This window comes from Mus caroli, unplaced genomic scaffold (genome assembly GCF_978045245.1).
Source record: "Mus caroli unplaced genomic scaffold, Mus_caroli_1 scaffold_5, whole genome shotgun sequence".
Lineage (NCBI taxonomy): Eukaryota > Metazoa > Chordata > Mammalia > Rodentia > Muridae > Mus > Mus caroli.
In genome coordinates this window covers 85,393,718-85,407,198 of record NW_028227260.1, presented here as the reverse complement: position 1 = coordinate 85,407,198, position 13,481 = coordinate 85,393,718, and the positions used below count along the sequence as shown (strand labels likewise).

The following is a 13,481-nucleotide window of genomic DNA, read 5'->3' as shown; positions in this document are numbered from 1 at the left end:
CATACACTGAAATTTTGTGATGAGTGAGTACTGTTTATTTCTTTTTAGACAGGATCTCATGAAGTACAGGTTTTTCTTGAATTCACCAAGTAGCTGAGGCTGACTTTGACTTCCTGATCCTTCTGCCTCCACCATCTAAGTGGTGGGATTATAACCATATTACAACTTGTACGGCTGATATTTCCTTCAGTAATAAAGAAAAATAAAACAGATCTAGGAAAGGTGAAATTCTTAACTTGCTCTTTCAGTGCAACAGAACCATTGTCTTTAATATGGGAAGTTTTGGTATAGAACGCTATTGAAAAAATCATTTAGAATTTAAAACAACAAAAATAAAATTAGAAGGCTATTAGGACTAAAAATTTGTTATTATTAAAAAAATTAATTGGGGCTGGTGAGATGGCTCAGTGGTTATGAGCACCGACTGCTCTTCCAAAGGTCCTGAGTTCAAATCCCAGCAACCACATGGTGGCTCACAACCATCCGTAAGGAAATCTGATGCTCTCTTCTGGAGTGTCTGAAGAGAGCTACAGTGTACTTACATATAATAAATAAATAAATAAATAAATAAATAAATAAATAAATAAATAAATAAATATTTTTTAAAAGATTCTGTCTTAATAAAACAAAATTTCATTGATAGACTCCTGGTTACCATGAGGAGGCCCTTGGTTTAATACTTATGAGAAACCCTGTCTCTAAAAACAAACAAACAAATAAAAAAAAATTTAATGAATGTAATAATGATTCTACTTATTCTCAAAAGTACAAATTTGATTGCTTATATATAACAATTTAACACTACAATATCATTAACATAAAACAGTGAAATGACACGACTCTTTAATAGCATGTAAGAATGCATCACAGATTGAGGAAATAAATTGTTTTTGAAGTAAATATTAATTTAGAAACATTAGTGATTGAGGTTGTCATTTTAAGAAAATTAAAGACAAAAATGAATTTAAGGAAATCGTTCTTTTAATATATAAATAGAAAAATACTATAATTTAATTACCTTCAAAATTTACATGCTTGTACTTAATTCAGTACATTGTCATTTGTAGTAAACAGTTAATACTGCCATCACAAGATGAATACACTGTGGAATTATCAATAAGAATAATGTATTTTTCAAACTTCTGGGGTCTGCTATTCCATCCTGAAAGTGCTGACCTACCTGATTCATAATGAAGACTTTCTTCTTAAATTGTAGATTACCAGCTTTTCGCTGTGTCATCACTGTAAGGAGATAAAAATCACTCACTCTTTTTTTATCCAAAGCCATTGACCTATAAGATTAGCAACTCATAGTTGTGACCTCAATTAATGACTTTAAAGCACCTGTTCATGTTTTCAAATAGAATTATGTTGAGGTTAAGATATTTGCATAAGGGATTTGAGAATTATAATTTTGTATTCAGCACATTTCTTAGAATTTAGTTTTTTAGTTTTAAAAACACAAATGAGTTACATTGCTCAAAGAATACAAGGTAAGTTTTCTTATATCTAAGTTTCATCAACTTGTATGAGAAATATTCTCTTGGCTCCATTGATATAATACCTTTATTCTTTTATGTCTTCACTATGCTTTGACTGTTTTTGAAAATAAACACAAAGAGCAATATCATCGTCAAAATACAGTTGTTAGTGTACATTAAGACAATAATATTGAAGCATTTTAGCCTCAATTATATTCTTTTTATATATTTATTTTTCTTTCTCACAGACAAGAATAAGGTAAAAATTTTCCTTAAGGTGGCAGTATTTCCTGTATTTTAAAACTTAGTTGCATATAAACAAAAACAAAATAAATAAATAAAAATCAATAACACATGAGCATAGGAAAATAATATTCCTTTGAAATATTGAATCTGGAATTATTTTCTATTAATAGAGCACAGAAATAAAATGACTACACATGGAAGTACATTACAAATATTTTAACCAATTTCATACAGAAAATTTCTTTCAGTAAAATGGGTAGATATTTATAATTCCCTTGGATAAAAAGTAAAAATAAAAATGTGTTAAAATATTCAATCTCGGCCAGTCAGATGACTCGTGTGGTGAAAAAACTTGCGTCCAAGCCTTATAAAATCTCAAAGAGTACACATGGTGGGATTCATAACTCCAGCTGCATATGTAGCAGAGGATGGCCTAATCAGTCATAAATGGGATGAGAGGCCCTTGGTCCTATGAAGGCTCAATAGATGCCCCAGTGTAGGCGAATGCTGAGGCCAAGCAGGTGTGGCTGGGTTTGTGAGCACGGGGAGGGGGAGGAGATAGGGGGCTTTTGGAGGGGAATCCAGGAAAGGAGACAACATTTCAAATATAAATAACGCAAATATCTAATAAAAAAATATCGAGATCAATCCCGAGACCCAACATTGCAGGAGAGAACCAACTCCTCCAAGTTGTCGTCTGTATTACACACATGCTCTATGGCAATAAAAAAAGTTCATTCATGCAAGTGTTCAAACACAGACACACACAGAGAAAGAACAACAGAAAGACAGACAGACAGACACAGACAGAGACAGAGAGAAAGACTAGCACCACCAACCCCACCCAGGAAATAATGTATAGATAAAAGAATAAAATAGTGAATCTATTAGGGGTTGGAATAACTCAATCACAGAAGCACTTGTCTCACAAGCACGAGGATTTGAGTTAGGTGAATTAACAGAATGCATATAAAAATACTGGATTTTGTGACCCATACTTATATAATCCCATGGTTGGGATTAAGAGCGAATAATAATCCTGGGCTAAATGTCAATATTGCTAGGTTAATTTGTTATCCATAGACATGTTCACCAAGAGGAGGTAGACACTATTTCTGAAGATAACACTTGAAGTGGTCTTCTGCTCTCCACACACATGCATATATATGTGTATAAGAACACATAGAAACTCTCATGCTTATGCACCAATAATATACATGAACATGTATATGCATGGATATATAAATCTTGAAAAATTTGAATTTGTATCCAAGATATAAACATTATATATGTGTGTGTATAATACAAATCTCATAAATTTTGTTGAATCTTTAAAATTTATATCAGCATTTTTATTTAAACATGTTAAGTACTTTAGACTTACTTTTAGCTTTCATGCCAATAGTCATGCATACATCTTTAAAGATTGAAGCATAAATATGCATTCATATTCTTTGTATATTTTCTTATATAATTTCATAATAGTTCAGACTAATTGTAAGTCTATTTTTCAGATATTGTATTAATAAAACCAAATCTTGGCTTGGCTATGGTAACCCATGGCTTTAATCCTAGAACTTGGTAGGCAGAGGTAAATAGGTCTCTGAGTTTCAGGCTATCCTGTTCTACAATGTTATAATTAGGACAGCATAAAGAAACACTGTCTCAAAAACAAAACAAAATAAAACAATAACAAAAATCTAACTAATTGGCTAAATAAATAAATAAATAAATTTGTTTTGCTAGCAAAAGAGTAGTATGAATATAATTTTATCATATATTTACATATACCATTTTTATTCAGCCATTTCTTTTTTTTCTTTTTTTTTAAATTTTTATTAGGTATTTTCCTCATTCACATTTCCAATGATATCCCAAAAGTCCCCCATACCCACCCACCCCCACTCCCCTACCCACCCAATCCCCATTTTGGCCCTGGTGTTAGCTTATACTGAACACAAACACTTTATATATTGGAAGGAGTTCAAATTATTATGATACTGACTGAGATTTCTGCTGAGTTTTCCCTTTATTATATTTCATACTGCTTCACATATATACTTGTTAATCTTCTGATGAAGTCTTTTCATTTCTTTTCTTTTCTTTTTATTTGATTTTCATTTAGATCCTGGCTTTTACCGATATGAGTAAATTTCTGAGTGAAATTTTGGTGTTTAAAACCAATTTGTGTTTTTTGTTATAAATTCTGTTTACAAAAGTCGTGTTCTAAGAAAAAGTTATTTTAACATGTAGTAAAGATGAAATTGACAATTCTCTACATTAGATAAATGTTTGCCTCCCTAAAGAAATACTCTTCCTCCTTTTCTTATATCACCTGCCTAGCAAGAGAAGGACTCATTTGTATTTTGAAGACAGTAAGCCTGTTTGTCCATGTCTTTGTCAAATGATTATAGGTCATCTATGAAAAATAGGTCATATCTTCTGTTTGGCTTCTGTTACCCTGTTTGTTTCAAACTTTGGCCACAAATATTGTTTTTATTTTATCAAGAAACAAATTCCCATAATTTATATTGTTACTGCTATCACAGCAGCAGGTACAAGTCACTATATTTTGGTTAAGCATTTCTGTTGCTTAAAACTTTTGAACTCACGATTAATTTCCTGACTATATGATAAGATGGAATGCAATACATAAGAATATGGTTATTTTCCAGTGATTAGAATACAAAAATCCCAATAAAGTGGCTATATGAAGTTGACTTACAAAGTAAGCCTAATTTAATACATTATTATTATATTTAGGTAACAGAGAGAAAGCAACAGTTGGAGAAATGCTTGAAGTTGTCCCGTAAGATGAGAAAGGAAATGAATGTCTTAACAGAATGGCTGGCAGCAACAGATACAGAGTTGACGAAGAGATCAGCAGTTGAAGGAATGCCAAGTAATTTGGATTCTGAAGTTGCCTGGGGAAAGGTATATTCCATATTACTGAAAGTTAATTTTAAGATGTATGAAAACTCATAGTAAACGATTTTATAAACAAATAGTAATGCCTAAAAGTAATATAATTGTCATTATTATCTTGCTTCATTTTTCCTTTTCTCAAGAATTAATAAAGTTAACTATACATTTCAAACCAGATAATTAAGATAGTAAACTTTATGAAAACTCTCTCCAAAGCATACATTGAATAAATGGTTTATGAATGAATCCTCTAAATTACATAACTTATTACATAAAAATAGTATAAAAATATCTATTGACCAATATAGATAAACCAAATGGATCATATCAATTTAAAGATTTAAATATGTCATTCACAGAGATAAAGTTCTATGTACCTCAAATAGAATGCTTATATGGAACATACAACAAGAGATGCAGCAAGTTACGGTGACTGTGAATAGTTCAGGATATAGACCTGGGTATAATTATGAATAATCTAAAGGACCTGTGAAGGTTCTGTCATTCTCTCACCAAGGGCATCTGCCCTACATTCATTCTTCCTCGAAAACTCTTCTCATTTCTCTGACAGACAGAGAGATGTTTATCACTGCCTAAAATTTAACGTGAAACACTCATAGTTTAATTTTTCCTAGGTAATTCATTACTAGATTATTTGAATTTGTCCTAATTTAAAAAAAAGAAACAACTTATGTAATTCGTATCAATAGCACATTTTCATCTTAGACTTTGCCAAGGCACTGGACCCTTTTAAAGCATACTATCATTTTAAAAGATTTCGAGTATTTGAATGTGTTAATTAGCTATCCTAAGATATTTGCACTGATTTTTATTCCAGTGATGATAGCATCATTATACTCCAAAATTTCAAAATATAGAATGCATTATGTAAACATTTATGATGACAGGATGTCATTCTCAAAAACATTTTTCCTTCATAAATGTAGAGGATGTATAGTGGTAATTTTTAAAAAATAAGTAATGGTAGATTATATTCCCTTTCAAGCCACTTAGAACAGTTATTTAGCATTACAACTCTTATTTCAAGATCATATATTATTTGAGATTATTATGATAAGGAAAAACGTATGGTATAAAGTAAAAATTGAATTGGTTTTATTTTCCTCTTACTACTCTATCATATAATGTCTTTATGTTTTTAAAATTAAAACAATAATTATATGCTTAGGTTCAAGCTATGCTACCATAAAATTGTCCCAGATGAAATATTTCAGAGAAAGTAAATATGAGATTTTTATCTCATGTACTCTCACTAGTTTTGGTTTAGGAAATAATTTTGGTATAAGAAAACATCCAGAGGCTTGGGTCGTTTCTTTGCAAGATCATTGGTATGTTTCTCCTCTTGGTATAAAACTTGCTCATCCACAAAAAGGAAGATAATGGAGTAGAGAACATCAGTTCGCTATGTATGGTAAGAGCTTCATGCATTATTTCTGCTCTTATTTCATTTGCCAGAACTAATGTTGCCTGATCTATTTACCAGACTTGGTAACAAAGTATCAACTTGAGATGAGCAAAGTTGCACCCTCCTAAAATGACCTTGCACTGAAATGAATACAGAGAGAATATCTTTTAAGGGATCATTATCTTGGCAAAAGTAGTATCTTACTGGCCTTTCATCTGAAAAACAAGGAAAAAGTAAATAAAATCTACATAACCTGCAAACCTATAAAAATCTGTCAGTGCATAGAAGCTTCTAGTTTAAGTAGCCATAAAGTAGTTCAAATATTTTGTTCTTTTCTTCATAAAATATAAAAAATGTGCAAATTGCCTTTCAGGTATTCATGAATACTATCCAGAATTGATTTTCAGTAAGCTCTTATCATCACAGGCATATCTTTATTGCTTGTTTTGAAATGATCTAGTTCAATCAATTGTCAAGACTTCCTTAGGAGACTGTACAAAGCAATAGTTTAAAAACTCATTTTCCATAGTTCTAGAGAATGAAATTTCAAGATCAGTAGTCAGGATAGTTACTTTCTTCTGAAATAATTCCCTGTGGCTAGTAGATATGCATATTGTTTTTCACATTAGCGTCATCTGTGGACATATCTGGATACCAAATTAATCTTATTATGGTATCAGTCACAGAGATTCATAATCACTATGTCATTATAACAGTTACCTCTGCAAATATCCTATTATTATAGAGTCACATTCAGAGGTACTGGCATTTGGAACTTCATCACGTGCATTTGGGGGGGTATAAAATAAATTCTAACAAAGGAGAAGCCATGGACTATCGAAATTTCCATAATATTGCATAATGAACTAGATCTAAAGGTGAAATGAAATTCAGCTAATTGCATTTCATGAGCAACTTAGGAGAAATTTTAGAGTTATACCAAATATAGTCTTTTTCTAGAATCTCCATAAAGATTTTTCCTCTCTTTCTTAAAAATTTATATTATCCTTAATGACTCCCCTGCTACGCACACGAAAATTCCACCACAATGTCTTTCAGTAAGTTCTCTAAATTATAGGAGGTTTGAATATTCTGGAGCTTTGGCCATGGATTGAATCTTCATCTAATCTCCTTAGTTTGCTCACAGTTAATATACTTTCTTGGCAGAAGGGGATACCACTTGCTTCTAGCTCCTCTGTTCTCTATATAACCCCGCCATTTTTGTTACATGTCTTTGTGACAGTTTTCCCTTTGTGGTGTCTTGGCCTCCTGGCTTACCAATTTTCCAGTTCTTCCCTGTCCTCTTCCCCTTTACCTCATATGACCTGGTCCAGTTTTCTGGGCATATTCTTACTCTCCCAGACATCTTTGTCTCCGCTTCTTGTCTCCCTATTATTTATAACAACAACAACGACAAAAACAATAACATGTCTCCCTATTATTTATAACAACAACAACGACAAAAACAATAACAACAACCAAATGAAAAGCAAACATAAACCAAAATTTAAAAAAATAACCTATCACAACCATTTAATAGTAGTAATATGCTACTTCTATTTCTTTTTATCTCCCATTCGCTCCTCTGGAGTCAACACTGACTTTCTATAAACATTAGCTTCAAACACATGATCCTGATGCTTTAGCTCATGTAATGCTGGGAATACAGGTAAATTAGAATTGTCTCAGTGTTCAACTAGAATTTTTAATTCCTTAAAAATAAATTTGATCAGTTGAACATAAAATAATTTTCTTATGTAACCATTAGCACATTTCATTTATTTTACTTCAGTGTCATTATTGAAGAACACCGAGTCATTTAGATAAGCTCCCTGAACTCACAGTGTCATCTAAAATGCAAGAGTTAAACATGATTCCCTAAAATGTTCTTGTTCTATATTACTTTTGAATTGATATTCTTCTATATAGTGCACATCTGCATTGTTTTATAGAAATAGAGTTGTGTCACAAAATCAATTAAAGGAAAAAATTGAACTCAATTCAGCATATTAAATAATAGAAAAATACAAGGTGAATAATGACTGTATCAATGGACACTAACAATATGTATGACTGCTCTGTGATGTGGTTAAATAGAAGGGAAGATTTTTTTCATTATATAAGAGAGAGAGCAGTCAGGAGCATCTGGAAGAGTACAGAGCAGAGACAGAAAGTAGTAGACAGGACACAGGCTGCAGACAAATCACGAGAGGGGAGGGGACAAAGGGGAGGGGAGAGAAGGCAGAGGGAGAGGAAGAGAAAGTTTGAGGGAGAAAGAGATTACAGCAAGATAGAAGACAAAAAGAAGGGCAAAATAGGCCAAAAAGAGTAAGACAACAGAGAAAACATATCCAAAATATCAGGGGTTAAACAACAAAAGCTCAGAGGGATGCAAATTGAAAGAAGGAAGTCAAAATTTGCAGATGATATGATAGTATACTTAAGTGACCCAAAAAATTCCACCAGAGAACTCTTTCAGCTGATAAACAGCTTTAGCAAAGTGGCTAGATATAAAATTAACTCAAATCCATACCCTTCCTCTATTCAAGGATATATAGGCTGAGAAAGAAATTAGGGAAATGACAACCTTCACAATAGTCATAAAAAATATAAAATAACTTGGTGTGACTCTAACCAAACAAGTGAAAGATCTTTATAACAATAACTTCAAGTCTCTGAAGAAAGAAATCTAAGAAGACCTCAGAAGATGAAAAGATCTCCCATGCTCATGGATTGACAGTATTAATATAGTAAAAATGGCCATCTTGCTGAAAGCAATCTACAGATTCCATGCAATCCCTATCAAAATTTCAACTCAATTATTCACAGAGTTAGAAAGCATAATTTGCAAATTCTTCTGGAATAACAAAAATTCTGGATGGCCTAGTAGGCCATCAATGGGAGGAGAGGCCCTTGGTCTTGCAAAGATTATTTGCCCCAGTACAGGGGAATGCCAGGACCAAGAAGCAGGAGTTGGTGGGCTGGGGAGCAGGGCAGGAGGGGGAGAGTATAGGGGAATTTTGGGATAGCATTTGAAATGTAAATGAAGAAAATATCTAATAAAACCCAAAAATCCTAGGATAGCAAAAACTATTCTCAACAATAAAAGAACTTCTGGGGGAATCACCATTCCTGACGTCAAGCTGTATTATAGAACAATAGCAATAAAAAGTGTGTGGTATTGGTACAGATACAGACAGGAAGATCAATGGTATAGAACTGAAGATCAAGAAATGAACCCACACACCTATAGTCACTTGATCTTTGACAACGGAGCTAAAATCATCCAATGGATAAAAGATATTTTCAACAAATGGTGTTGGTTCAACTGGTTGTCAGCATATAGAAGAATGAAAATCAATCCATTCTTATCTCCTTGCACAAAGCTCAAGTGCAAGTGGATCAAGAACCTCCACATAAAACCTGATACACTGAGACTAATAGAAGAGAAAGTGAGGAAGAGCCTCAAACACATGTGCACAGGGAAAAATTTTCCTGAACAGAACACCAATGGCTTATTCTCTAAGATTGAGAAATGGGACCTCATAAAATTACAAAGATTCTGTAAGGCAAAGGACAACTGTCAATAGGTCAAAACAGCAACCAACAGATTGGGGAAAGATCTTTACTTATCCTACATCTGATAGAGGGCTAATATCCAATATATAGAGAGAACTTCAGAAGTTAGACTCTGTAGCCACCAGCAGTCATGGGTTACTGGGTTATTGAAAGGAAAGCTGGGGATGAATGGGAAGAACAGCAAGAGAAATAATGAGCCAAGACCAGGTTCTCTGATCAAGTCTCAATATTTAATTTTAGGGTCTTGAATGTAAAGGGTGGGAGGCCCATCACTCACTTTGCCAGGCTCTTCTTGTTTTGTCAGAATCTAATCAGGAAAGCAAGATCAGGCTGTTCAGCAGTTGGTGGCTTCCTGCAGGAAGCTACAAATGTGGCAGACAATAGACTTTACATAGGTCTGAAGACTCCACCCTAGGTGGGCTAACCAACTGTGGCAGAAACAAGGACTGATCCAGCCTGCTCAAAGCAGGGGGAAGGGCACAAGACTACAGAGAATGAAATAACCCTATTAAAAATGAGGTACAGAGCTAAACAAAGAATTCTCAACTGAGGAATATTGAATGACGGAGAAGCACCTAAATAGATATTCAACATCCTTAGTCATGAGGGAAGTGCAAATCAAAACAACCCTGAGATTCCACCGCACACCACTCAGAATGGCTAAGATCTAAAACTCAGGTGACAGCAGATGCTGGTGAGGATGTGGAGAAAGAGGAAGACTTCATTGTTGTTGGGATTGTAAACTGATACACCCACTCTGGAAATCAGTCTGAGTACCCAGATATACCACTCCTGGGCATATACCCAAAAGATGTTCCAACATATAACAAGGAAACATGCTCCAACATGTTCATAGCAGCCTTATTTATAATATCCAGAAGCTGGAAAGAACCCAGATGCCCTTCAACACAGGAATGGATATAGAAAATGGGGAAATTTACATAATGGAGTACTAGTCACCTATTAACAACAATGACTTCATGAAATTCTTAGACAAATGGTTGGAACTGGTAAATATCCTCCTGAGTGATATAAACCAATCACAAAAGAACACAAATGTTATGTACTCACTGATAAGTGAATATTAGCCAAAAAGCTCTGAAAACCCAAGGTACAATTAACAGACCACATGAAGTTCAAGAAGGAAGACCAAAGTGTGGATTCTTCAGTCTTTAGAAGGTAGAACAAAATACAGGAGGAAATATGGAGACAAATTTTGGAGCAGAGACTGAAGAAAAGGCTATATGAAGACTGCCCTACCTGGAGATCAATCCTATATGTAGTCACCCAACCCAGACACTGTTGTCAATGCCAACAAGTGCTTGCTGACAGAAGCTTGATATAGCTGTTTCCTGAGAGGCTCTGCCAGTGCCTGACAAATACAGAAGTGAATATTTGCAGCCAACCATTGAACCAACCATGGGGTCCCCAGTGGAGGAGTTCGAGAAAGGCCTGAAAGAGCTGAAAGGATTTGCAACCCCATAGAAAGAAACAAAATATCAACTAACCAGAACCCCCAGAATTCCTAGGGACTATACCACCAACCAAGGAGTACACATGGATGGAACCATGGCTCCAAATGCATATGTAGCAGAGGATGGCCTAGTTGGGCATCAGTGAAAGGAGAGGTGCTTGGTCCTGTGAAATCTCAATGCCCCATTGTAATGGAATTTGCGTGCAGGAAGGCTGGAGTGGGTGAGTGGGTACTTATGAGACAGGGGGACAAGGGGAGTGGGGTTGGGATAGGGTATTTATGAAGGGGAGACCTGGAAATGGGAAAACATTTGAAATGTAAATAAAGAGAATATCCAATAAAAATGCCTTTCCATTTGCCAATGTTTTCTTACATGTTTCTTACCTGGGAAAATTGAAAAATATACAAATAAATGGACTCAATTTCGATGTTTTTCGATTTGTCTGCCCAACTGTAGCTAGAATCACTGTATTTTTCCTTGAGGGTTTGTTATTTTCCAAGAACTATAAATCTCATCATTCCAGAAAGTTACCTGATTCCTGGGGAAGTGAGGCGTATAGGTTAATTATGGTCCTTACACTGAAGACTGTTGGAAAATATTAGTCATGTAATATCGATGAGTTTTGAGCAGAATTATGGAATATACATCCAAATATGTTAAATATATTTTGTATTTTTTAAACAAACTTTTAAAATTTTTAAATAAATTTAATTTCTACTCATAGTTTCTAGGAATAATTGGCACATCTCATCACTGTCTTTGCTCTAAAAGTGTGAGAACTATTTTTTATTTCTAAAGTCTGTTACATGATCATTCTCATGAAAAATTACTCTTCTTTTTAAAAGAGAGAATAGTAATTTATCTGTGAAGTGAAATATCACTAGCAGATCATTAACTTGGTACAATGAATGCATCAAACAGCTGTTACTTAGAAAATAGAACATCTGTTAAATGCCATTGAAGTCACTATTCACTGTCATTACAGTTATGGCTATAATTTTTATTCTGTACATTCTTATTTCATGAAAGTCTTTAATGGATGATGCATTATTAAGAAAAAGTCTATATATATTACATGAAAAATCCTATATATATGTATGTATATATATATATATATATATATATATATATACACACACACACACACACACACATATATATATATATATATATCCATGTGTGTGTGATTCTTTAATATATCACTATATTCTGTCGTGTAGCTTAAGTACAAATTATGTCCTATATATTAAGCCGGGACAGAATAATGCAAGGTCTCAAAACTAACTCAGACTTCTTTCTTCTGTACTACTGTGGAACACAGCATACATACATACATACATACATACACTATGAATGTAATGGTAATTGTCTTGGAAATTACAATTTAAAACCTCCAGCATAATACAGTTATATCTTTTCATTTGATTTCAATTGTCCATTTTCCTATGTAAAGATATGCTGAGATAGTTACACATATGTTGGACCATGAAAGGCAGCCTGTTTTCTGATCGACGTAGGTTCAAACCCCGAAGACCCAACAGATCAATATGCAAGGAACAGAAGATGTGTTTGCCATGCTCCCAGACATAGGCTTCTAACATGAGGCCCCAGCTCCATAATTCTGTGGCCTCCATTCACCTAGGCTGTCCAGACTCCATCCCCAGAGTTACCTGGCAATAGTCAGGTATGCTCCTCCCCATAGTTACCTGGAAACAACAAGGTAGACCAGCCCACTATAAAAGCGGCTCCTTGATCCCTCTTCTCTCTCTCTCTCTCTCTCTCTCTCTCTCTCTCTCTCTCTCTCTCTCTCTCTCTCTCTCTCTCTCTCTCTCTCTCTCTCTCTCTCTCTCTCTTTCTCTCTCTTTCTCTCTCTCTCTTGCTTCTCTTGCCTCTCTTGCTTTATCTCCAGCCTTCTTGCTCCCTCTTTCCCCCTCCCTTCTCCCCTCTCTCTACATGGCCTCTTTCTACAATCTGCCTCTTTACTCCTCTCTCTCTCTCTCTCTCTCTCTCTCTCTCTCTCTCTCTCTCTCTCTCTCTCTCTCTCTCTCTCTCTCTCCCTCTCCCTCTCCCTCTCCCTCTCCCTCTCCCTCTCTCTCTGCCTTTCTACAATAAAGCTCTAAAACCATAGACTGCCTTCTTTCATCTAGACTTACCATGCTGGAGCAATAAAATAGGCCTTCTCCTAAAGAGCCTTGTCTAATCTGTGGGAAGGCCCGTCCTGCTGTGGTTCTATGGGGTCTCTTGTCTGCCTGCCTAGAGCCCCAGAGCTCTGGGGGATGTGGGTTCCCTCCTTTATTTCCCCATGCCCAGTGCCCCACACACATACACATGTATGATCAAATATTTTAA

General features: G+C 34.7%; 1 protein-coding gene across 3 annotated transcripts in view; it reads left to right on the top strand.

Moving 5' to 3' along the window:
• Dmd (dystrophin) overlaps positions 1 to 13,481 on the top strand; it is a 2,436,643-nt gene that overhangs the window by 1,052,755 nt on the left and 1,370,407 nt on the right. For all 3 annotated transcript variants that reach the window (XM_085838134.1, XM_085838135.1, XM_029473188.1), the window contains exon 34: positions 4,491 to 4,661. In XM_085838134.1, coding sequence (XP_085694260.1) covers positions 4,491 to 4,661 — 171 coding nt within the window. The remainder of the gene's footprint in view (positions 1 to 4,490; positions 4,662 to 13,481) is intronic.